The 25960-nt window shown below is 40.6% G+C and overlaps 1 protein-coding gene across 17 annotated transcripts in view; it reads left to right on the forward strand.

Moving 5' to 3' along the window:
- The window catches only part of LOC117572421 (PDZ and LIM domain protein Zasp), a 67481-nt gene that overhangs the window by 32608 nt on the left and 8913 nt on the right, over positions 1–25960 (forward strand). For 6 of the 17 annotated variants that reach the window (XM_034255211.2, XM_034255208.2, XM_034255209.2 and 3 more), the window contains 9 exons: positions 12425–12576; positions 12643–12799; positions 13714–13850; positions 14556–14650; positions 16134–16527; positions 17124–17318; positions 18761–18866; positions 22562–22921; positions 23062–23227. In XM_034255211.2, the coding sequence (XP_034111102.1) occupies positions 12425–12576; positions 12643–12799; positions 13714–13850; positions 14556–14650; positions 16134–16527; positions 17124–17318; positions 18761–18866; positions 22562–22921; positions 23062–23227 (1762 nt within the window). Of the gene's footprint in view, positions 1–12424; positions 12577–12642; positions 12800–13713; positions 13851–14555; positions 14651–15118; positions 15223–15488; positions 15784–16133; positions 16528–17123; positions 17319–18760; positions 18867–20989; positions 21195–22561; positions 22922–23061; positions 23228–23750; positions 23964–25960 lie in introns of those variants that run through there. The other 11 variants (XM_052004640.1, XM_052004650.1, XM_052004649.1 and 8 more) reach the window with 9 other exon arrangements.

A 25960-nucleotide genomic window follows, 5' to 3' on the forward strand; every position in this document is an offset into this window, starting at 1 on the left:
TAAATTGCATTGGTTGCCAACTTGTTGAAAGGTTGGACAAGAAAATAGCGCTGAGTGTGCGAGTGTGCAACTTAAATGCTTTTCACTGTTTTTCCCAGCCACCTACAAAACGAATTGCAAGGGGAATGGTCAAGTGGCAGGCGGCAGGTGGCATGAGGCAAGTGGCAAGTGGGACGCGAAGTCCTTCTCAATGGAGGAGTCAACGTTTAACGCTCACAATTTAGCTTTTAATTAGATCGGCAAATTTGTTTTCGAAACCATTTTGTTCGCTCGTGCGGCACAACAACAACAACAGAAACAACAACAGCAACAAGAAGAAGAACATCGGTAACCAGGACAACATTGCATACAAATTTCCCACAATTTCCGCACAATTTCCAAAGCAAACTTCGTATTTGGACTTGGATTTGGTTTGGGATTGAGATGGAGATTGGGACTTTCAATCACATTGCAGACTGCAACTGCAGCAGCCTTAAGAGGCAGATTTGGTTTGTTCCGCTTGACCTTTGCCCTCGTTGCAAGACAAGTGCTGAGTGCTATGGTTTTTCATTTTAATTGTTTTCAGTTTCCCCATTATTTTTTTTGTTTCTTTTATTTTATCTCATCTCAATTCAACTGAACTTGTTTTTAGAATTTTTTATGTGTTGTTGTCGAGCTGATTTATTTATTTCAATTTGCCGTGTTTTTATTTATACCGAAAACCCAAAGCAGCGCAATTGCGGTCGTCGTCGTCGTCGTCGTCGCTACTCTCCGCTCTCCACTCTGCACTCTACACTCTCCACTCTACTCTTTCCACTTTCCGTCTTCAGCTGCCGCTGTCTGCGTGCCATGCTCTAGTTTTCTATTTTTGCTGTCCGCCGTAATGGCAACCTTAATCACGTAATGATTTTGAGTGAGTGAGCAGCGCGGGTGTCCGATTCTTGGCCAACAATGTTGATGCCATTGTTGCTCTTCTTCCTCTTGTTGCTTTTCTTGCTCTTCTTCTGGTTCTTTATGCTGAGTTTTGCAATTGGCACAAATCTCGTGCTCAACGCTAATGGCTAAATGTTGTGGCGCTAATTGAAATTGCATTTCTTCAACTTAAATATTTAATTGAGAGCTGCCGTTGCTTTGAAGTAAAACAGCGACCAGCAAATAGAAAAGGCTACAGCATACCCTATAAATTATTCTACAGCAAATTTTTGAGTTTTCGTTGCTAAAGTTCTTCCTTTGAAATATGTTTATCGGCTGAGTATCTGGCGGTTGACTCTTTCCAATATTTCACTACTTTCATTTCATTCATAATTAGTTTAGTATTTTATAGTAATTAATTTTAGCTTAGGACGAGAAACAAAGCATTGACAATGTTGAATTATTTCCTGAACATATTTAATGAACACAATTTACATTTCCACATATTTCATGGAAGCAAATCAAAAGTTGCTTTTTCAGTGAGCCGACGAAAACATTAGTAAAACAAAACAAATTTCATGGGGTTTTTGCTTGTTCCTCATCTCTGTTCTATCTTGTCTCATCATCTCATGTTCTATCTTACAAAAACAAGGTGCAAGCGAAAAGGAATATGATATGTTAAAAAGGAATATGTTTTTATTTTTTTTCTATCGCACTGCTATTTCTAAGTTCACAGATGCACTCGCTCTTTATTCCACACCAAAATTATGCTTTGCATTTAATTTCGATGGGAATTGGCCATTAGTTGTTCAATTTGTATAACAAATGAATATATGAACTATTTTTCGTAATTGGCTTTATGCTTTACAATATTTATTTCAACTTGCCAAATTAGCTTAACTAAAATATAAACTAAATGTTCGATATTGACTATATATCTTGTAATTAGTTTTATGTGTTAACAACGCATATTTCTTCTGAAATTAGCTCAAACAAGCACAATAAAAATAAATATAATTTACAGAAAGATAAGCTTAAAAGTTTTGCAGTTGGGAACGTCCGAAAATGTCCATATACAAGTTTGTAATGAGTTTAATGTTTTATAATATTTGTTACAACTTGCTAAAATAGGCAACAAAAATTACTTCATAGACATTTGTTGCCAGTTGATGGCGAAAAAAAGTGAGACTCTTCGGTTGCACTTGACTTGATTCGCATTAATAAACTTTAATTGAATCACAGCAAACACTCGACGACAAAGTCGCTTCTTTTATCATGCAAGTTGTCCAATCAGTTGTTGCTTCGTCTTTCTGTTGCTTAGCAAAGCAAATTTTATTTTAGTCCTGCATCGGCAACAAGCCGATCAGTTTTGGCAGGCATATCGACGTCGACATCGACATCGGCAACGTCAGCGGGTTCTTTGTCTTTCATGTGGAGTCTCTGGAGACAGAGAGATGCATCCTCGTTTCTCGTTTGACAATGGGACAATGTCTCTGTCGATGTCCCCAATGACAGGCAAAGTCCAAGTGAAAATGCCGCTTGCAATTTTTGCTTAGAATTCGCAACACGAATGCGTCGCCAAATCCTAATTGCATTTATCTGATTGCAGCACTGGATAAGTGCAATGGGCATGGATCTGGAATTTGCTATAGGTACGAAGCTTGCTGATTCATTAAAGAGCTTGTAAAGGAGAATTATTGGGGAAGAGAAGGAGGAGGAGGAGGCGGAGGAAGGCGAAGCTATTGGCTTATGACAGCGAACATGTAAATGCCATTTACAGTTTCTGTAGCTGCTGCTGTTGCTGTTGGTGTTGCTGTTCCTGTTTCGGGGTATTGTCTTGTCAGCGTTCGCATCAGCGGAGGAGGTTTTGCTCGTCTTTGCCTCAATTGAAATTCCATTTAATGTAATTTGAGAGCCATCATTCATGTCAGTCTGTCTGCCACCCTCAGATAAGAGCCGAATGGACAGATGGACAGACAGACAGTAAGACAATGGACATATAAACCGGCTTCGAGAGACGGAGAAGGAGACTGCGAGACTGCAGCTGAGATTGCGTTTACACGATTTCATGGCTGTCAGAATTTCGTTTACACGCTGCCCGTTGATTGATGGATCGCTTAATGGAGAAGATGGTGTCGGAGATGATGTTGGAGATGTTGCTGGTGGTTGTTGTTGGTGTGTGTGTGTGTGTAATATTTCTCGGTTTGCCAAAGCATAAAAATACGAGTACATATATACATACATATATCGACTAATGAAGCTGTTGCAACTCGTTGCTGCACTAAATTAAATCAAACTTCAAACGGAGCAAAAATACATTTCCCAATTTGGATGTGGATGTGGCATGCAACCGACATTTCCTGCTGCGTTGCGTTGCGTTGCGCTGCACTGCAATGCACTGTGCTACATCTGTAGTTTATTTTAGCTCACGAGAACCTCGGGCTGACCCAATTCCTAGCCCACTGACATACTAAGTCTCCCGACAAACAAACAAAACATTCCGCCAGACATTAGTTGCAGCAAATGCTGCCGCTGCTGTTGTTGTGGCAAGTTGCAGATACTTTGTTGCTGGGATTCACATTTCGACACGTACAGAACACGAATGCGTCGAACGGATGGATTCATGTCTCTGTCTGTCTTCATTTCCAGTCCTCTGGGCACGCAAATGTAAACAATGCGCCACATGTCTCTGGAAAAACTCTGTTGCGCAGGTAGCTAGACGATTTTCCGACACACGTGTGTCTGCGTGTGAGCGAGTGTGCAACGACAGTAATTGCTTTAGTTTAGGCCAACTTCTCGGCACACTCGCTGGCTAAGAGTAATTCCCACACCAACTGGCCAACTAATTACCTCATTCTGCGTATCAAGATAGTCCCTGCATGTGCTGCGATATCGGGGGAAATTCTGCATACGTGCTGTTTTCCAGCAATTAAATCATGTAAAAACCCCTTAGCTCACATTTGGCAGCGAGCACAGGTTCCATCTGTGTGAAAAGTTGGGCTAGAAGTACAGTTGGAAATACCTAAAGACTTTAAGAGAACACCATTATTCTTTACATTTATTAATTATTATGTTTAGTTCTGTGTGGTATATTTTGAATGTAGTATATTATTATGCCAAAATAGAATTCAGTATATTTTGGTATACATATATTACATGTATGGTATATTTTAATCTACCACTTTAATCTTCCACTATATAAATATACCAAATATAGCTTTTGGTATATTTTGAATTTAGTACAATATTAATATACCAAATACAACATTAGGTATATTTTAGTATGATATACTCTATGGTATATTTTGAATGTAGTACAATATTAATATACCAAACATAGCATTTGGTATTTTTAGTAATTTTTGAATATTTGTAGAATATGGTTTATTGAAATGATAATGGATATCTCACACTCAAGCATACTCTATTGTAGATAACTTGCTCTGTATGAGTTAAAATTCAAGAGTTAGACAGAAGAGCTTTCGCTTTTAATTCTTCTCAATTTCTGACAAATATTAAATGATATATTGGTTTCATAAAAGTTATCTATTATTTTGCCGAGATTCAATTGAAGTCTGCTTTATTTTGTTTAGTATTTTTGAATTTTTTGGATTGATTTTATTGCTACAAAAACATTTTAGTCTTTTCCTGCATAAGTTGAACTTGTTTTGCGTGGAACTTACCTAAGGAAAGGTATTCGTTTTAGTTATTCTTATAATGAAAACAAATTCAGGCTGTCAATAAATTAATATTTTGCCAAGTACGAACTCTTGAATATTTATAGAATTTTTGGGATGGGTTAAAAATTCTTATTCTATTTTAAGATGAACCCTAAGCAAAATCTCTATGACTTACACTTTCCGTAAATGCAAGCAATTCTTGTGTTTCTTCTTACCTCTTTTTATGGATTACTTGCTGGCAATCACTTTATAAATATAAATGGCTCGCACATCTCATTTCATCAGGCAGTTCTCCTGGGCTTGGAGTCTTTGCTGGGGTTAAAGCAATGTAATCTTCTGGCTTGGCTCATTAGAAAATAAAAATATATGAATAATAATTTATGCATGCTTTTGACACAATACACAAAGGGTAAATGGGGCACATGGGCTCTATGGTAAGCCGCAGTTGCCTTCGACGTCGCAAATTCTTGTTGTTGTAGTCGTAGTCGGCATCAGCATCAGCATCGTCAACGTCAACGTGAATGTGAACGTCAACGGCAGCGAAGACGACACTAATTAAAAATTGTTGGCCAACCCTGAGCGCGACGAAATTGAAAAGGGTTGCGGGGCGAGAGTCGGGTCGAGAACTCAGAGTGAGAATGAGAGTGAGAGAAATGTGTTGAGCACTAGCAGCCAAAATCCGTCTAATTCCCGCCCTCGCATCCCCATCAAAAAAACCGCTGCTCACCTTTTCAGCCAGCTTCGAGCGACGAACGACGACCGACGACCGTTCGACCTTTTTGAGCGACCGAAATCGACCTTGTCCGCGAGGGCAAAAACCATTCAAAAACACTGACAACCTGGGCCACCCATTGATGATGTTGTTAATGGAAAAAATCTCAACATCCTTTCAGAGAGAGAGAGAGAAAGAGAGAGAGAGCAGGCAACATACATACACACACATTCAAACAATGGCGCGTAATTTGACGAAATTTACATTCCTTAATTAATCTTGTTTGCGTTGCGGCAGTTGCCTGTTGTTGACTCACTTCTCACTCTTTGCTCTGCCAACTGTTCTGTCTCTCCCTCTAGTGAATTGTTTAGGTGTGTGTGCGAGTGTGTGTGTGCTTTGTCTGTATTTTTGCTGGCGCTTGGGCAATATTTACAAGCAGCCACTCCGCGGGGCAACTAACACCCCGCAGCATTCGAGGCAGCAGCAGCAGCAAACGCTAATGACTTTCAACGCGCCACGCACAAGATGCTGAAACACTTTTAGGGGCAGCTGTTGAGCCTGGCTTGGCGGGAGGGGGAGAGAGAGGGGGCTGAGAGGGAGATGCACTGTGACGCTTGTCACTTTAGCGCGTCTTGTGTCTTATTAACCCATATCCTGCTGGTATCCTGTGTCGCAGCCATTTTACCTAATGAACCCTTCTGACACACACACCCTCACACACACCTGAGGCGTTGCCTGTGTGCTTGCCACCTTCTCTTCTCTGGCTCAGATGCCAGCTCTTGTCATGTGCCAGAATGCGATTCCTTGACACGACCTCGACTCGGTTTAATCAACAAATTTAATGCGCCGCGACATGTGACATTTATTGAAACTTAACTTGCAAATGCCAAGCACGAGACACAAACTAATCGACATCGCCATCGCCATTGCCTTCAACTAAATTAAGTGTCTCAGCAATGGCTTTAAAGTTTTTCCAGAGTACTGAGCGAACGAGGAAATATTCTTGAAAGTAATTACTCTTTGAAATGTTAATTTGTATAAACTCAACAATGAGAGCAAACTCTTTGTTTTAATGTCAAGAATGAAGTGAACTAATCTATGCACACTGACAGAAATTATGTGTATGAATAGTGTTTAAAATGATGCAAATAATAAAATCAAATAATGTATGAATGAGAAGTGATATGAATATTTATTTCATTCATTTAGATGTTGCGGAATGTTGACATCGATGTTGGCTGAAATCATACTTTATATGTTGGTTAAACTTTGTGTTTTACCCTTTAAAATGAAATTAATTAATTTATGCACACTAAGTATGGAAATTTCAAAGATACCTACATATATGGTTACTACAACAGATAGCACAATTTTGGGTGTAAATTTGTTGTATTAACCTTAAGAATGAAATACATTATATATGTAAATTGAAACTATTACATATATGTATTTGGTTTATCAAAATGAAGAGATACCTTTGGTCTTCTTTGTATTATTCTCCCATAATACCCAAAAATTGTAAGAGTATTTCTCTCAGTGTATTCGAAAAATGCATGCGATATCCGCAACAACTTTTCAAAAAATCTATCTGTCTGTCTGTCTGTCCGCTGTGTGGCAGCGATCAGTTTGCAGCCAACGCCTCGGGCAATTGTCATTTATCAGCATCTTGCAAATAGTTATTCATGAGTGCACTCGCATTCGTATTCACATATTCGCATATTCGCCAGCAATAGGTGTTGCCACTGCTGTCGGCTCGAAATATGAGTGTGCCACACATGCGCTGTTCCCCAGCTGATAATGCTGGGGAGATAAATGAGCTGCAGTTGCAGTTGCAGTTTGAGTTGCAGTTGCCGTTGAAGTTGCTTCTTTTGCGCCCACGCAGTGGACATGGGATGACCACAGGCGGCATTCGCAATTGCATTTGCTATTCACATGACAGGCATTCACACACACACACACACGCACGCACACACAAATAAAGTGGAGGAGGCGGAGTGTCCAAGTCCTGAACTTTCATTCATTAGCTGCGCAACAAATTTCCGGCTGGCATTGGCCACAATAATTTCATTGTGCAAAGTTTTTCCATTACTTGCTATGAATATGCAACATTTATATAAATTGCCACGTTTATTGCAGTGTGTTGTCTGTGTGTGTGTAACTGCGTCTGTCATTTAAGCCAAAAAAAAAACAGAGCGAGAAAGAGAAATAAAAGCAGCTCGCAACTTGCAGAGCGCTTTGTGCCACGTTGATTGCAATCATAATTTATAAATGTTGCCGACAGTTTGCGTGCTCCGAAATGTTTTCGTCCCTCTAACTGTTGTTGTTGTTGTTAGTCTTTGAATTGGACTTTGCCACTGCTCCTCTTGGTCGTCTGTCGTCTGCTCTCTTTTGGCCAATAAATAAATAATTTTTGTAACGCGGTCAGAAATTGGTTGGGGTTCGATTTGTGAACTGATAGAAGAGGGAAATTGCATCTGAATACTTTGAAAGAGTGTTCAAGTATTCAGCTCAGCATTCAGTCAGCAACTTACTTAAGCGCCACACTTGATTATTTAGCTAACTTGCAACAAGCAACATTGTATGTGAGTGTTTGAGTATTTACTTTGCTGCATTAACAGCTCGCTGAGTTTGATTGTTTTGGTTAGCCAGCGGAATTTTATAGACAGAGAGCAAGTGAAGAAAGAAGGATGAGATTGAGCTGAAGATGGTGGGAAGGGGGAAGCAAGTGAAGGGTCTGGCAGCAAGTGCTTCTTCTGCTCTTCATCTGCAACAATTTTTCAGCTGCTGTTGCCCAGTTTTGCAGCAGTTTGGTTTGGTCAAGTGCTGCGGTCGCCATTTGTTGTGGCAGAAAACCGCAGCGGCTTTTGGGTGATTTAGAGTTGGCAACAACAGACAGCGTAAGAATAAGAGTGAGAGAGATAGGGATGGCGATAGCGAAGCGCTGAAGAGCGCTGTTGGTGCATGGGGCGTATGAGTGATGGCCATGCATATTCATATACATTGAGATTCATTGTATTTGTTGTGCTGCATTTCCGCAGTATTTTCTACGAGTTCCCTTTTATTCGTGGCGCGGAAGAACTCTTGAGCGTTGTTCGTTCTACTTACCGAGCATTTCGCATTTGTTTGCTGACTATTCGGTATTTGCTTTCAGTTTTCTGTTTTCTGTTTTTTATGGCAGCAACTAAAGCGGGTGAGCAGAGCAGAGCAGCAGCAACATCGACTAAAGAAAGATAAACAATGTGAGAGCGGATGAGTAAAATGTTGTTTGGCAAGTGGAGTTAGTGGTTCGCTCATGTTGTGTGTGTGCTGCCTTTAAACTGATTTATTTTCAATTAAACAACTTCATAACTTGGCCAACAACTTGCCAACAACTTGCTCGCCCTTGGCTAAAACGCTCTCTCTCTGCCTCTCTCTCTGTGTATCTATCTCTGTCTTTGTCTCTGGAGGATAGGCTTTCTGCCCTTTGTTTGGGCTACATTTACGCCACAAATTCAATTTATTTTAGATACACCTAATCCACAAAAGCAAACTTGATTTATCAACATAAATATTTTGCATACTACAGACACGATGTATGTGTGTGTGTGTGTGTGTGTGGTTTTCTGGCAGCAAAATGTGCGTGCATCTCTTTCTATTGAGTGCATAGTTTATGTCACTTGGCTTGGCTTTTGTTCTACCTTGTTGCAAGCAAAACAGCCGAAGAGTGTTAAAGGATATGTTCGAATTAGGCAAGTGTCTGATATGCTCAACAACAATGGGCGTGTCCTTTTGGCCATAGATTAAGTTAGCACAGCAGAGTGCATCCGATAGTTGCTGTTGTTATTTCTGTTGTTGTTATTGCTGTTAATGCTAACTGAAATTCAATTTGAATGCACTTGAATGCATTTGAGCCCAGTTCTTAGTTGACTTGATTACGAGCGTTTCGGTCAGCCCATTAAAATTAATTTGCTGTATGGATTTACGAGTAGAGATCGTCCTCCTTCCTTGCCTTCGTCGAGTGTCTGGCAAATAAGTGGAGCACTTCAAATGCCACAAAATGAAATTTCTGGCTGACATGTGACAGAAGAAATTCGCATATTTTTAAGGCAAACTTAAGTATTGTATATTGCAGTAAATTTAAGCGAATATTTACATGTAATTCCAAGAATGTTAAATACGATGCGAAAATGCATTTAAAATTGTTTTTACAACATTCGCTGGACGAGTGTGCTTCATACTTATCAGCAGCTGTAGTTGTAGTTGGAGTTAGAGCTGGAGCTGGAGCTGGACTCGCAGCTGACAGCTTGGGGAGTCGCTGTTGGCCAGCATAAATCATCATTTGTCCCCAACGTTGTAATGTGCTTGGTGGCCACATTAATGTCCTGGTGCTGGTCTCCAGATGGAGCAGCTGCAAATGCGAAATGCGAGACTGCAGTGGGACACAACTAAAAGTAATGCTCGACATGTTTTTGGGCCAAGTTTTATATGGTAATTCAGTTGTCCTACACATTCAGTTGTTGCAAGATTTTCAAAGCATTGCATTGCAAACAACAAACACACAAACTCGAATGTTCTATGCTTCACCGCGAACACATTCATAAGTCATTCAAAGCAAATGCCTTGTCAATTGGCGGCCAGCCACAAATGCTATAAAGCTGACAAATGTCTAACAAGCGCCCCACTGAATGGAATAGAGCACTATAGGCACAGACAGAGACACAGACACAGGCACAGGCACAGATACAGGCACAGATTGAGAGGCAGACACAGACACAGATAGAGTTCGACCAGACAAACGGGCAAACATTGGGGCCGAGCGTTGCGGGCGAATCATGTTGATCGCAGGTACTCATAAAACTGTCCAAATGTCAATATTCCAATGCCACATACTCCCCATTGGATTTATACACACACTCGTATACACACCCGACACACTTCTGTGACATACAATTTGCCAATAAATAGCAAAAAAAATGCAGAATGTTAAGAGTTTCACGTTCAAAATACTCTATCGAAATTTTCAAATGTATATAACAGGCATAAGGAGGCTTCTCCAACCTCATACATGATATAAATTCTTGATATAGCCATGTCTATTATACACTATAGTATATTTAAAATTTTTGTGGTACTTTAATTTGGTATATTTTGGGATTAATACTTGTTTAAATAATGTGAAATAGTTAAGCTCTGATTATTTTAGGCTCCTCGATTTTCTAGTTCACTAAATCAAAAAGTGATATCTTATTGTTATAATAAATTCATAAATTGTCTTAGAAGTCTTAGAAAACTTCGGTTTCTTTGCCCTTTTCTTTCACAGTGACGCTTAATATTCAATTGAACTTTCGCTAAAGTTTTTCATAGTGTTGGTTAATATAAGAGACAGATATAGATCTGTTACTTTACAGACGCTAAGAATGTTATTCCGCACTAAACATTCTAAACTTTGATTTGGTACTTTAAAAATTTTAAAATAATTTTTGGATGCCACAGTAGTAATTGTTTTGTTCGGTTGTAAGAAAATCGAATTAAAGCATAATCTATTTATATATTTAAATCACAATTGCTTCTCCTTCTGCTTTATAGTAATTTTCTAGGGTATGACGAATACTTGAAAGAAATCAATAAGAGCAAAATGTGATATGAGGCCGCATACTTTCATGCTGTTCTGGCTGTAGCATTATTTGTCGCCTCGGCCCGACCAATTTCAATTTTCGACAGTCGACAAGCAGCTTGCAATAAATACAAGAACAAGAACAACATGTTACAAGAAAATGAACATGTCAACAGCAACAACGAATCCAACGAGAGCACGCGCGATTTTACTTGAACATTTTTGCGGCTGTCGTTTGGTCGCTTGGCTGATTTTGGTTCAGGTTCGAGTTCGAGTCTGGATCCTTTTAAAGGGGGAACGAGGGGAGTGCGATGGGGTTCGTTTGGGGTTCAGGTTTTTGGCTTTGGTTTTTTCGGGGCGCCACATTTTTAGCAACTTTGTAAATATTACAAAATTTAGGTGTCTCGCTTGGCGAGCACGCCAATGAAATATTTATGCAGGCCTCAATACGGACAGAATGTTGTGTGTGTGTGTGTGTGTCAGTTTGTTTTTGCAAAGCGTCGCCGTTTTGTGTAAATATAAACCGGCCGCAGTCGACAACTGGCAACTGGCAGGCGACAGACGGACAGGCAGACAGACAGAGGGTGATGAGGAGGCGATGAGATGGGAGGGCAGTCGGCTGGCAGTCTGATAAACAGACAATTTGCCAAAGTGGATACGTGCAACGCGCGTATAATTTTGGTGGAAAGGACGCACACCTGAGCCCTGAGCCCAAGGTATGAGTCACGCGGCATGTGGCAGTGGCATGTGGCACGCGGCACACGACACGAGCATAGACAGGCAGCAGGCAAGTGCAACAGGAGCTGCTGCTTCGTGTTTGCGGTTTAACATTTGAGTAAAGTGAAATTTAAATTGTTTAGTTTGCCCAGAGTTTAAGGCAAACTTTGTAAGAAATTGAATTTAAGAAATTTAAAAGATTTCTTCAAATTTAAATTCACAATCCGATTACAGCTGGCAAAAGATGCAAGTTCCTTGTTCTCGAATGATTATTGGCAAAACATTTATTTATTTACTTTGTGTTTTATATCTGTCTAATCGCAAATTATGTTGGCTTAGCTGCATTCCCCATTTTTCCCCTCCCTCTTCTCGTTGCACTGGTTTTTTTTTATGCACAACCGAATGCAGCGTCTGTTGGAACTTTTACGATTTTAATCGTCGAAAAATTTATGGCTTTTTGCGCGAACAATTTCCCAGCAGACGAGGCTGCAAAATAAATAAATGAAAACGAAGCAAATAAACAAAATACACACCAAAAAACAACGCCTATAAACTAAACTTGGCCGTTAGCGGGTGAACAAAAAAAAACGTGGTTGAAATGCGGCCACTGGATGCGGATGCGGATTGAGATTGGGTCTTCATAATTCTTGCAGACTGCACATAATAAATTCATTTACTTTGGCTTTGACTGGTCGGCTTTGTTAGCTTTGTTAGCAGTTTGGCCATTTTTCGGTGCAGCTGCAAATTGGCAACTTTAAGCTACTAAAAATAAGAAAAGGCAGCCAGTTATTATTCAATTTGATTAACTTAGTTGTTTCTTCTCTTTTGCAGGTCAATGCGGGCAGTCTCTCCGAGCAGGCTGGCCTCCAGCCCGGCGATGCTGTCATCAAGATCAACGACGTGGATGTCTTCAATTTTCGTCACAAGGATGCCCAGGACGTTGTGGTGCGCTCTGGCAATAACTTTGTCATCACAGTGCAGCGGTAAGTTTAGCTCAATTGTCCAATAACAGCAGACTCCATTATCTCTCTCTGTCTTTTGTTACTTAGTGGCGGTTCCACCTGGCGTCCACATGTGACGCCCACTGGCAATGTGCCTCAGGCTAACTCACCCTATTTGCAGACAGTGACGAAAACTTCTCTGGCTCACCATCAACCGGAAAGCCAGCACATTGGCTGTGGCTACAACAACTCGGCGCGTCCATTTGTAAGTTCACTAATTTGAAATCACACACACACACATGCAGGCACGCACACGCACGCAGAGAGTTGGACTGACAGAAAGTGTAGCATACATTTGCGGGCAGCTGCAATCATTTATAAAATTCATAAACTCTCGACTGGTTGACCAAAACTTAAAATGTTGAAAATTTGAGTGAACCTTTTACCAGCTAGCAGCATTAGTGACTCTTTCCCTCCCTCGCCTTCCCCACTGCGGCAACAACTGACGTGCTGATGACCAATGATGTTGATAGTTAGTCTCCTGGGAAAATAGCTGGAGCAGCTCTGGTGACACCATCTGCACTTAGATATGTGTAGGTGTGTGTATGTATAGGTTTTATTGTTGTTGTCTGTTGCTATTCACATTCATTCATTTCATTCGTGCAGCGGAATGGGGCAGAAACTTGTCTGTTTTCTGTGAGTTGACAACATTTGCATTTATACGATGTCTGTCCGTCTGTCTGTCCGTCTGTCCGCCCATCTGCCAGTCTCACTGTTTGTGCGTAGTTTTGAAAAGTGTCAGAATGAGTAATGAATATGAGTGCTAGGATTATTTGCTGGCAAGAATTAATGTGCAAAAGGGCTCACAACACAAATACCCAAAATACACTCCACACACACAAGCTCACATGTGTGTGCCATGCATAATAATATCAATGTCTCTTCTATGCCTGTGTGCGTGTGATATGAATACATTTGCGTACATTTTATTGTTATGAATTTGTATAATAATAATAATAATGATGCGACAAGGCAGACGAAACGAGCCCAAATTCAACTTGCACACAGCAGAAATTGATTTTGCCTGAATCTTCTCGGCCACATTTTGCTATTTCTATTTTCATGTTTCCCGTTTATTTTCATATCTGTCACTGTTTACTCTCTACTCAACACCTACAGGCCAACGGCGGCGGCGATGGCGGCGTGAAGAGCATCGTCAATAAACAATACAACACCCCGGTTGGCATTTACAGCGACGAATCCATTGCGGAAACACTTTCCGCCCAAGCCGAGGTTCTGGCTGGCGGTGTGCTCGGGTAAGTAACCCTCCAATTTCTTGCTTAACGAATCCTAGATACTCTCATGGCTGATTTATCAAATGATCCGTTTGCAAAACAAAAAACCAGCGAAACATACATAAGTCAAGTAGCTCTTTGTTTACTGCGTCCTTGTGCCAGTTGCAAAACTCATTTTTAAAGTTGTAATGCTCCACAAAAGAATGTGGCAACAAATGTCTGCCGCAGTCGTGACAAGCGAATGCCACACAAACTTTTACTTTAAAATGTGTATGTTTTGCTTCTGTGTCTGCTACGTTTCTTCTTTTATGCCTAGCAAAAACATGGCGCAACCTAAAAAAAAAAAAGAAAAGAAAGGGAAACGAAAGGACTGGCAGCCACCGCACGAACGACCGCAGGGCCGACTAAGCGTCTAAAGCTGAGTGCAATTCCGCCAAATGATAGCGCGGGTCGAGCCTGTGTTCTCAGTGTTTTGCCAGTTGTTGAGTTTTTAGCAAACGTACGCGTGGGACTTGCACTTAATTTCTTTAGGGGGATCTTGTTTTCCCCGCAACGTATGCGCAACAATGTTTGCCGCACTCATTTTTCACAGCATACTTTTGCGCGCCGTGCGCTTTGTGCGCTCGCATCCTAAAAGTATGCAACGAAAAAGTGTGTTAACTACTAAATTAGACGCTGTCTCGCCTTTATCTAATTCCCCTTCGCCGCTTTGTTTTGCCTTTGCAGTGTTAACTTCAAGAAGAACGAGAAGGAATACCAGGCCGACCGCTCGGAGGTGCTGAAGTTCTTGCGCGAGGAGGAGACTGGACAGTCGACACCAGGTAAAGCTGCCAACTATGAGCTGGCCCGCATGCTCCTCATACTCAATGGGGGCGTCAATCCATTTGTCAGCGACAATTTGGCTGATTAGTTAGCGACAGGTCAACACACACATGGGTTCCTGGGCTAGGTGTAATATTACGCATACGCAGTATGCGCCGTAGAGCAAGGCAGAGTGCCAAAACAATGCTTGTTGAGCTCTTTTGCATCTTTTGACCTCTGTTTTCAAAATAGACAACCTTATTACAGCAGCGACTTTTTTAAAACACAAGCTAGAGACCTTGAAACGAACTGTTTATTTCTCTTTTTTTATTACGAGTAGCATATGGGAAACATATATTGAGAGGAAGCCCTTAACATCATGTTTTTATTATTTGTGCCTAATTTGTATTAATATTTATTTAAATTTTTTTTGTATTTTTTGTATATTTGTTTTATTTTTGATTTTCGATTTTCTGTTCAACGCTTAGACAAAAACAAAGACAAAGAAATGGACTTTCGTTTTCTCTACGTCAAAACAAAATTCTAAACACAAAAAACTTGCACATGTTTTCCAATCATTTGTTTATTATTTTCCATCATCGATAGATTAAGAAATATGTTTAGTTAGTTCAATTTCGAATTAAGGCTTTATAAATGAGTGTGTGTGTGCAAAAAAAAAGATTTGAATGAGACTGAGAGTGTAATTGAAATGGATTTCATATTGAAAATTTGAGTTCTCTGTTTGCCTGCGATTCATTTACTCTCTATGTCTAACTCATGTTTGTTGTTCCAACTCTTTTTTCACACACCGACACAACCAAAACCAAAAAATGGCTGCTCATCAAACACTGTTAAAAGCATTCAACAACAACAACTATGAGCATGATGCACCTCAGCAACAGCAAGAGCAATACCATCAACAGCAGCAACACCAATACCAACAACAACAACACCACCACCAACAACAACAACAACAACACCAGCATCAACACCAACATCAACACCAACACCAACACTATCCTCAACAACAATTGAGCAACAACAACGGCGCAACTCGTCACGTTAGTGCACCAGTCAATACACCAAAGCCCCCAAGCACCGGCGGACTTCCAACTGGTCAAAACATTTGCACTGAATGCGAGCGTCTCATTACGTAAGTGGGCCAAACAAAGTCAGAAATTCGCATTTGTGTATGCGCATCCATAACACTAACAATAACATTCACATTAACTCTAACACTAACATTAGCAGTAACATTAACATTAGCGCTAACATTTGCATTCACATTAACAGTAAATGTAATTGTAAAAGTTGCCATTAACATTAACTGTCGCGGATTTAAAGTGCTGACCACTCGCGAAATTGGGTATTCGATGAAGCAGATTTTGAGGCAGGGCTACAGCTAGTGGGGTGTTCTGAGCCAGGGCTACACAAACCTCTGTCAAAGGCCTGTTTTTTTTTATTGTAAACTGATTGAACTTTTGTGCTGCTGTCAATAACAAGAACCGCACAGCCCGGCCAATTTCTACTGGACACAGAGCCATGCGATTGGCGGCAACGAGCGACGCACGCCGCTGCCCCACAGCCAGTTCCAGTCGCCGGCGCCGCCCAGTGGACGTCAGGAGGAGGAGTGCATCGGCACCAATTTGCAGCAAAATACGTTGGCACCGGCGGCAACTCATCGGCCCAGTCTGCCCGTTGCCAAGCCCCAGCAGCAAGAGGAGGCTGAGCAGCAGCCCGATCCGCGCAACATTGTTATGCCCATATGCCCGGCGTTGCAGGGACCCGACTACAAGGCGGATATAGATGCGGCAGCAGCAGCCAGCAATGCCGATGGTGTGCGCACATTGTCCGCCAGCGGACATCCGGCATGTCAATTGTGCGGCGTGGGCATTGTGTAAGGATTTGTTCCATGTTCAATGATAATTCATGCTCGTCTGCTCCTCTCTCCGTGTGTGTGTGTGTGGGTCTCTGTGTGTGCACGCATTTTAATTTGCTTTTATTTCGAAGTCAATTGTTTAAATTTATGCAGTCCACACACATTATTATGCAGACGCCTCCAACACCTGCGTCTGCATCTGCGTCTGCGCCCCCTCCGCTCCATTTGCTGTCATCCAGGTGGATGCATCACGGGAATATCATCATCATTTGTATTAATTTGTATGCCAATTTAATTGGCTGCCATTGACGACTCATGAGCTTAATTCGATAATGCATTATAGCTTTTTACATATTGTATTTTATTTGATATTAAGCATATTTATCTCATTTATTTAGCACTGACTAACGCCACCAGCTTTAACTTGATCAAACTAACTGTCATAATTAAACGACTTTAATGTCATCGCCATCATCGTGTATACACACAATGCAAAAGGCTTTTCAAATTAATGATAAATATGAAAAATTTTAAAATTCAGATCATTTTTGAAGAGCTTTTCCCCTTTCCCCGATTCTATCGATTAATTTGTGCATTTCAATCTTAATTCTTAGCGGTGTGTTTGTGCGCATCAAGGACAAGAACCTGCACGTGGAGTGCTTCAAATGCGCCACTTGTGGCACATCCCTGAAGAACCAGGGCTACTACAACTTCAACAACAAGCTCTACTGCGACATCCACGCCAAGCAGGCTGCTCTTCAGCATCCACCAGCTGGCACCGAGGGCTATGTTCCAGTGCCAATTAAGCCGTAAGTTCATCTAACTAAAAGAACCCAAAACAGAAATTATTGGGCGGAAAGTTATACTCTGTTTAGGATGGGATGCATCATTCAAAATTTCTGTAGAATCTTCCCCCGCATTAATCCATAAACAGTACAAGTAGGAGGCATAAGAAAATATTTAATGAAAATTGCCAAGACAATCAATTAGATCAAAGATGCTTATTTTGATGCAAAACGATAAGTAGAGTCAATTAATGAATTATAAATACAATTTATAAAACTTGTACTTTTTAAGTGCCCTCAGCATCGCACAATTTATTTAACTGCTCAACTTCCATTCATTTGCTTCTGTTGCCTTTGATATTATACCTCTTCCTATAAGACTTTGTATACTTTTCCACCCCTAAAAAACTGTTCACGTGATGCGACTTTGGTGTAAACACTTGCATCGTAGAAGCAGATGCTCTTAGTGTAAAAAGTGTATTAGAGTGTATATTTGTGTCAAGTTGGTTAATGAGATAACCTTCGATTATTTAATATGTAGGATGATTAATAATATATATGTATAAAAGTATAGTTTAATTAAACTTAAGTAATACTGCTTCCTGTTGCTTCTTCTACTGTTCCACTTCAGGCTATAGACGATACCGATAGCTTAGTGTCAATCAACACCAATAGTGTGTAACGACTAGCCTCGACCTCTTTTACATTTATGACATATATTTGCTGACGATTGGTAATATTTTTGACGTTTTCCTGGCAGTTTTAAGGCCAATTAGTCAGACCAAGAAAAAGCGTAAATGAATATGAATGCAACACGAATACGTATATGATTGCATATGAATATGAAAATGCAATATAAATAAATGCATATTTTTGGATATGCCAAAACACGTTTGACATTTCGCGGAAAGGGTGCAGGAAAATGTAGTTCCCTTTTCCCCTCTTCCCCTTTCCCTCTGCCCAGTTCCCCAGTACAGATTGAATGGCACTTTTTGCATCTGCTGTGGACACGCAAACTGACAACTGATTGCTGACGTGTCAGCGAGACTGCAACAGCCAAATTTTTATTAAATGAAATTGCAGACAAACGGCATACATAAGAGATAGATATATCATATATGTAGCTGGCCAAAGTGTGGTCAACATTTTGTGGGGGTACCAAAAAGTATTGCATACGCTTGACAGACGAGGAAAATCGAGGAATGCATTCGGCCAATTTGCATTGGAATTTTGTTTCGAAGTTAGCTTTGATTTTAGTCGAATTTCGAATTTTTGGGGGCAAATGAACAAATCGAAACAAATTCGTGCAAATCGCCCAAATCGCACTTAATTAAAGGGCTCAACCGTGCAAACATGACTAACAACAGGGCCAAAAAGGTCCAATTAGATTGGGCATTGGGCAATTAAATTGCACTTCAATATTTGCTAATCAATATTATTGCAATTTTTGAATGTACTTTCCACAGAAACACCAAGCTGAGTGCCAGCACCATTTCATCGGCCTTGAACTCCCATGGCTATGGCCAAAACAATGGCTACTCCAATGGCAACTCTACTCCAACTCCGGCGCCGGTAAGTTTCCCCCTCACTCCACTTACGATTTTTTAACTGTTTTCTGTGCTTTTGCCGTGCTAAAAACAATCTTGTCTGACACACACACACAAACACACACACACGAACACAGAAGTGCACAAAGTAAATGGCTTGAGTCAAGTATGAAATGAGATGAAGCAAAGAGGAGAAAAACAAGCAACCCAACAAAATTGGGTAAACCCCTCGCTATATAAAGATGCGCACCTGAAGATGCGCCCCCAGTTCGTCCCCTCCTCTGCACCCCTTTGCTCTTCATGTTTTTACAATCAATTTTATCATATTGCTGGCAAAATGTTTGCATAAATTTCATAACAAAATTCGCTTGCGGCAGACATCCATATGCTAAAATGCTAAAAATCATCTGGCCAAAAGAAAAATGCAATGTAATGCAGAAACTTTCAAGGCAAGCAAAGAACGCAACAGAAAACACAAGACAGAACAGAACAGAAAAAACGAAAAAAATGAAGAAAAATGTTAAGAAAAACGAAAATGAACTTTAAACATTTTACAGCCCGAAACAGAGACAGAGACAGCGACTTTTCTTTCTCCTTGGTTACTTTTCTCATTTTGGCCAAAAGCGATAAAAACGACAAAATGTTAAACTTTATGCATTTGTGTGTTATTGTTCTTTTCTCACTTCTGACACACTTCTGTGTGTGTGTGTTTGTGTATGTGTGTGTTGTTTTTGTGTATACATTATATGTGTGTGTGATTGTGTTTTAGTTTCATTGTTTCTTATATGCCTGCAATTATTGTTATTTTGCTTACTGTTTTTACTATTGTTATTTACATTTTGTTGATGTGCTGCAGTCTCTGAAATATTTATCATTCAAAACAAATTGTGGCGAAAATTGAGCAATGCATTCTAGTATTCCTTACAACTCAATTAGAGACTCAAAGATTTAGTTACAAACTGATGAGCAATACACTGAGTGCAAATTCATTCAAGAAAATTACATTAATTGAGAGGATCTTAAATTATCAACATGTTTATTTGCTTTAGGCATTAATTAGGATCATTCAGTTTGTAGTACATCTATCTTTCTTTCTTAATTGAGGTTAACATATCTCAAAATTTGAAAATCGTAATTATTTTTTAAAAATATATTGTAATATTATCAGTAATTTTTTAACGTAGGAAAACTATTTAAATCTTCGACACTTGGTAAATTTCTTATTATTTGAAATGGTCAATAATTTGGACAAAGAAATGCAATGTGTTATTACAATTAATTCTTAGCCACTTTACTTTATTTGTTAAATTACTTTTTATATTAAGCTGATTTGAATTAGATTGAGTTAAATGAAATATTTACATCTTTTCGAATTTAATATTCTATAAATTAAGTAATGTAATGCATTTAATGCAAAGTCACTTCACTTCGTTTATTGATTATATTTTTGTTGAATACTAGGGTCTTTAAAATATTTTGTTTATTTTGTTTTATTCAAATCAAATAAAATCAAACTCATTCATTAGCTAGCAATGATCTTTGAATGATCCACAGTGTTTAATGCCAGATTTTAAATTTCTTACACAATTTCTTAATAGTTGCAGTCAGAATTGTCTAGTTTAGTGCCAGACTTGCCAAAGTGGCACGGCAACACTCACAAGAGTATTCAAAATCGAAATTAGGGCTGTGATTCTCGCCCACGAAACGATGTGTTTTTATAAATAGCCAGCCAAGTAAATGCGGCTGTAGTAATTTTGAGCATTTGAGGGTTCATCTTAAGTATTTATCGCACTTGGCTGCCCCAACAGCAACAGCAACTGTCGCTGTGTTATGTTGTGTTGTGGGATTGTCGATTGGCAAACAGCAAATTGCCAGTTGCAATTGCAGCCAAAGTTGTTCGAGAGGTTTTTTCTTTTCTTTTTTATTTATTTATTTTGTTTTTTTTTCGTTTTTTTTTTTGTATATTTTTCTGGCTGCGGCCAGCGCATTTCTATGAAATGTGCAATGGCTGCTGAATTGCTAAATGGCTAAATGCTAAATATACTTGATGTGTGTGTATTTTGTTTTTGTACTAGGGCTATAAAAAACACACAGCTGCAAAACAGTCGAGAGACACACACCGCAGTGGAATCTTTTTGGCGAATTTACGTTCAGTTTACGACTTCGACTCGTGTCCGCGGCACGCAGCCATCGCGGATTCGCAACTGCGAATTGCAGTCACAAATTCGATCAGTTTTTAGTTTAAAAAAATCAGTTTTCGACAGAAAAAGTGAAGAAAAATATCGAAGATAAACTCCTTAGACGAAAGGAGTTAAAGGAGTTTGCTTAAAGTGTCTGTTAATAAAAGTTTGAAGTTCGTTTGTAAATCGATAATTTGAAAATTGTGTGATTTAAAGTGTTGCATAATCTTTGCCCATCAATTGGATTACTCTGTGGATTAAATTACACTTTTTTTCTACTCTAGTGGGGGAGGGAAAAGAGCTAACTTTAGCTCAAGAATTGACCTTGACCTATTAGCTATTTTTAGTGCAATTGCATTGCATTGCATTGCATTGCTCATACGCCACATGGGTTGTCACTTGACTTGCGAAACTTGAACACATTTTAAAGCCACACACACACACTTAAATTTTATACAGCACGCACAGAGACTCGCACACATTTTGCTCTGAATTTTAATTAACTGCCTTTATTAACTGTGCATCAATTTACATGCCTCCTGCATCCGCAACGCATCATCCTCCTCCTGTTTGTTGTTGTTGTTCACGTGCGTGACGCTCGCCTTCGATCCAAACTGCTCACACTCGCCCTGCCCTGCCCTGCCCATTAACACGCGTTCGTGTATTAACACATTAGTCCGAGCCAATGCCAATGCCAATGCCTGATCCAGCAGAAGAAGAGCCCGAGAGCAGCAACTGCAACAATGCTGTTGAGCTGCCTTTGCCGCCGCCACCGTCGCCCACACAGCTGTTGCAATACGAAACCGAGGAGCTGCTGCTGTTGCCCCAAAACCAGACACAAGCCTCGACCTCAACCTCAGCTACAGCCACAGTCATAGCCACAGCATCAGCCTCTGTCCCACAGCAGCAACAGCAGCAACAGGCCAGCAGCAAACATACACGCACAAGCAGCAGCCTCTCATCAATTTCGAGCGGCTCCTCGTCGTCCTCTTCGGGTGTGGGCGGCAGCACAGCGTTGAGTCCCAGCCTGGTGGCATCGAGTGCATCCACATTATCCCTGGACATGGAACAACATTCGCCGATGCACTCGCGACAAACGTCTGGCTCGTGCACATCGCTCGATGTGGGCGTTGCCCCGACTCAGGTTGATAATTATACAATGCTGGCAGCAACATCGTGCATCGGCGATGCGCCGCCAACACCGCCACCGCCGCCACCACCGCCAACATCGACGGCAACATTGAGAGGTGCACAGAATGAGAATGACATGAACACGCAGAATAAGAACCATAATGCGTATAATCAACTGCTGAAGCAGTATGCGCATAAGCTTCAGCACCAACAACCCCTCCAAAACACCAGCCACATCAACATCAACAACAACAACAACACAACAAACAGACACAACAACACGGCCAAGCCATTTGCAACAACAACAACAACTACAACTACAACACCAGCAAGCACAGTGCAGCAGCAGCCTCATGTGGCCGCGTTGACGGCAACACTTGCTAATCAATTGAAATTTAATTCACATCAGGCACAAGCAACAGCAATAGCAACGCCACCAGCAGCAGCAGCAGCAGCATCAACAATAACAGCAACAGCAACTGCAGCAGCAGCAGCAACAGTAGTTGATAGCATTAACCAAGCTCAGGCACAGTCAGAAATAATGTCAGCCAACGTGGCGGATGAGCAATCATCGTCAGCCATTTATGGTCAAATCAACAACAACTACAACATCAGCGGGGACAACGCTGCGTATACGCTTCCGGCCCAGCAGGCATCAGTGAACGTCTCATCAGCTGGCGCTGATCAGCCTTTCGAGTATGTCACCTTGACCGGAAACGTGATACGCAGCGTTCAGCCACCTGGTAAGGGCGTCGGCGCCAACTATCGGGTAAGTAGTTAACCATAATCCGCATGCTGCATAGCTGCCTGCCAAGCTCAAGCCTGATTTGTTCATTCATGTTGCAGAGAACACTGCGTGTGTATTGCAGTTAATCGTTAATCGTTGTGTTCTCTCTCTTTTCTCCTCAGGTTAACCAGGGCTACGCTCGTCCCTACGGCGCCTCTCAGCCACCAGCGGCAGCGCCCAAGTCACCGGTGCCGGTCTCGTATCCACCACAGCAGCAGCAGCAATCACCGCGCCCCAATGCTGGCAACGCTTATGCCACATTGCCGCGCTCCAATGTTGGCCAACAAGGTAAGACGGCTGCTGACGATGAGTATCTGTCTCTGTCAGAAGGTGAATGGGTTTAGTCCACCAAAAAAGAAAAAAGAACAGAACAGCGCAGACACAGATACTGAAACAGCAACAAATTACTACTACTACTACTACTACTACTATTGATACTTACTTACAAATACATAAATGAGATGAGGGAGCGTGACATTCTGCAAGTTTAGCTGTCGTTTTGAGTGGGAGAAAGGGGACAAAGTCCACTCTAGTATTAAATGATATACTACTTGATCTGTTTTTGTTAAGTTAAAAAGAACAGTGTTTTTTATTCTAATAAATTTGCATATAATTTAAAGACCGATTCACTAACAAACAACAGCTCTGAAGCAACAACTCTTGTCCGTTTCCGTCCTTCCCCTTTCCCCTTTCCCACAAAAGAGATCGACCCCGAAACTTGCCGCTTAAATTAACAACAAACAAAAAAAAAAGGGATTATTAATTACTTTGCTGTATATATATCAATGTGTAAATATATGTGTGTGTTTAGGTCGTAATGTGCAAAGGTACAATAGCTTCAACAAACACCAGCAACAACAACAACATTATCACCAACAACAACAACAACAGCAGCAGCAACAAAAGCAGCAATATAGAAACTCTTACCCACTCGGATCGAGCAATAACTATAATACTCAGTCTCAGTCCTACAACAACAACATCTATAGCACTTACAACAACAACAATAATAGCTATAACCGAGGTAAAGCTAAATAAATGCAACAACAACAACAGCAGCAACAGCTACAGCAGCAGCAGCTACAGCAGCAACAGTTATACACAAGCAATATTACATTCGATTGTTGATTTGATTCGTTAGTGCTTTAAGGTTTTTCATGGCAACTGCAACTGGTAGCACATGCTGAACGTCAGTTAATCGAGTTAATAACACATGCATAAAAAACAGCAAAACAAATTTCGTTGACAAGTCCAATTGATGATAGGTTGGAAGCATTTTAAATAAGTTACGGGTAGCATATAATGCGGGCAGACGGGAAATTAAAATCGACAGCAAAAGTAAGGGAAATGGTAACAACAGCAGCAATGACAAGCCAATTGTTGTTGCTGCTGCTGTTGCCAGTCGATTGGTTGCCGCGGGAGGCTAAAAGGAGGCAGGTTTTCAATGCCAATGTGATTGCGATTGCGATTGCAATAGCAGTTGCAACATGCAACATGCAGCATGCATTTGGCAGTGCCACACGCTTCCGGCACATCAGAGATGGCAATGAAAGCCAAACCCGAGACCGGGACCGGGACGGGGACCCAAACATGAAATCCCAATCCCAATTCGAAACCGAAACCAAACCCAAGCAAACGAACGTTTGCGTATACGTAATATGCAACGAAACGAAACAATTCATGTACGCACACACAGACACACACACACACATACACACGCACACAGAGGGGAGTTAAATAAATGTTATAAAATGTATTCGGCTCGGTGTTGCAACGTTGCAATCTCTGCGGTCGCCGCACCTGCTGCTCTCCTTTGCTCCTTTGCTGGCTTTAAATGCAAGCCAAATATATGCAGGGGAACCACACACACACACGCACACACTTGCACACTCATCCACTTACATGCTGACACAGTGCGTGCACACATTATGCGAACACTTGCAAAAACAATAACAAAGTTAAGCAAATTGAGCGATTTTCATAGAGAAATCCGCTTTGTGACTGATTTCCATTTAAAATGTGCGCACCGTGTGCGTACAATTTTTGTACTTACTGTGAGGCGACTTGTCCTACAAGTTACATACGATTCACACCAGTTGCAACCATTTTTCTTCATATGTATATTTGTATATAACAATACTTTTGTATATTTATATATTTGAGTGTGTATTGGTGAATGTGAATACGTATGTGTGTGTGTTTGTATATCAATTACGCGCGAGCACTGTTGGCCGTCATAACGGAAATGAATTAACAGCAAATATGGCGAGCGAAACGAACGAAAGAGTAAGGCGCAAAAATAAAAAACAACAAATAAGAAAGTCGAGCACACTCGACTGTGAGATACCCGCTATCCATTTGAAATAAAAGTGCGGTATTTTTATAAAAGTATCAAAATCATATACCGCAAAAATACTGGAAAATGCCAAATGTTATATTTGGTACCACTTTCAAAATATACCATAGAGTGCCAAATATACCAGATGGTGAGCCAAAGCAATATTTGTCTGATCACAATCAATAAGGAATCATAAAGAACCTTAACCAAAAATCGGGATTCTAGCTTCAAAATTACGCTTGTTATTACATTTTTATCAATTTGTGGGAAGGCACAAAGTCATAATATCCCTCTACCCTATGGATAACGGGTATAAAAGCGGAGTAACAATACAATTTATGAGCCAATTTTTTATATATGCAATTAAAAATGCAATTATTGAATGCCATGGCTCCAACTCTCTTTTCCAATTGTTCCTCTCTTTCTCGTGCTCTGCAAAGCGCTGACCTCGCTCATTAATCAAAGCAGCTGGTACAAGGCCTCTGTGCATCAGGAATCAAAATCAATCTCCTAATCAAAGCCAGAATCACGCACAACCGCAGCCATCATTTGAGTTATTTTTGGAGAGCAAATGTTGGGGATTTTTTGTTGTTGCTTTTTTGGGTTTTTGGCGGCATGCCGCCAGGCGAGACTTGCAAACAAAAGTGCGTAAAAGCCGTCGAATACATAAAAACAAATCCAGT

This window comes from Drosophila albomicans, chromosome 3 (genome assembly GCF_009650485.2).
Source record: "Drosophila albomicans strain 15112-1751.03 chromosome 3, ASM965048v2, whole genome shotgun sequence".
In the NCBI taxonomy this organism is placed as follows: Eukaryota; Metazoa; Arthropoda; class Insecta; order Diptera; family Drosophilidae; genus Drosophila; species Drosophila albomicans.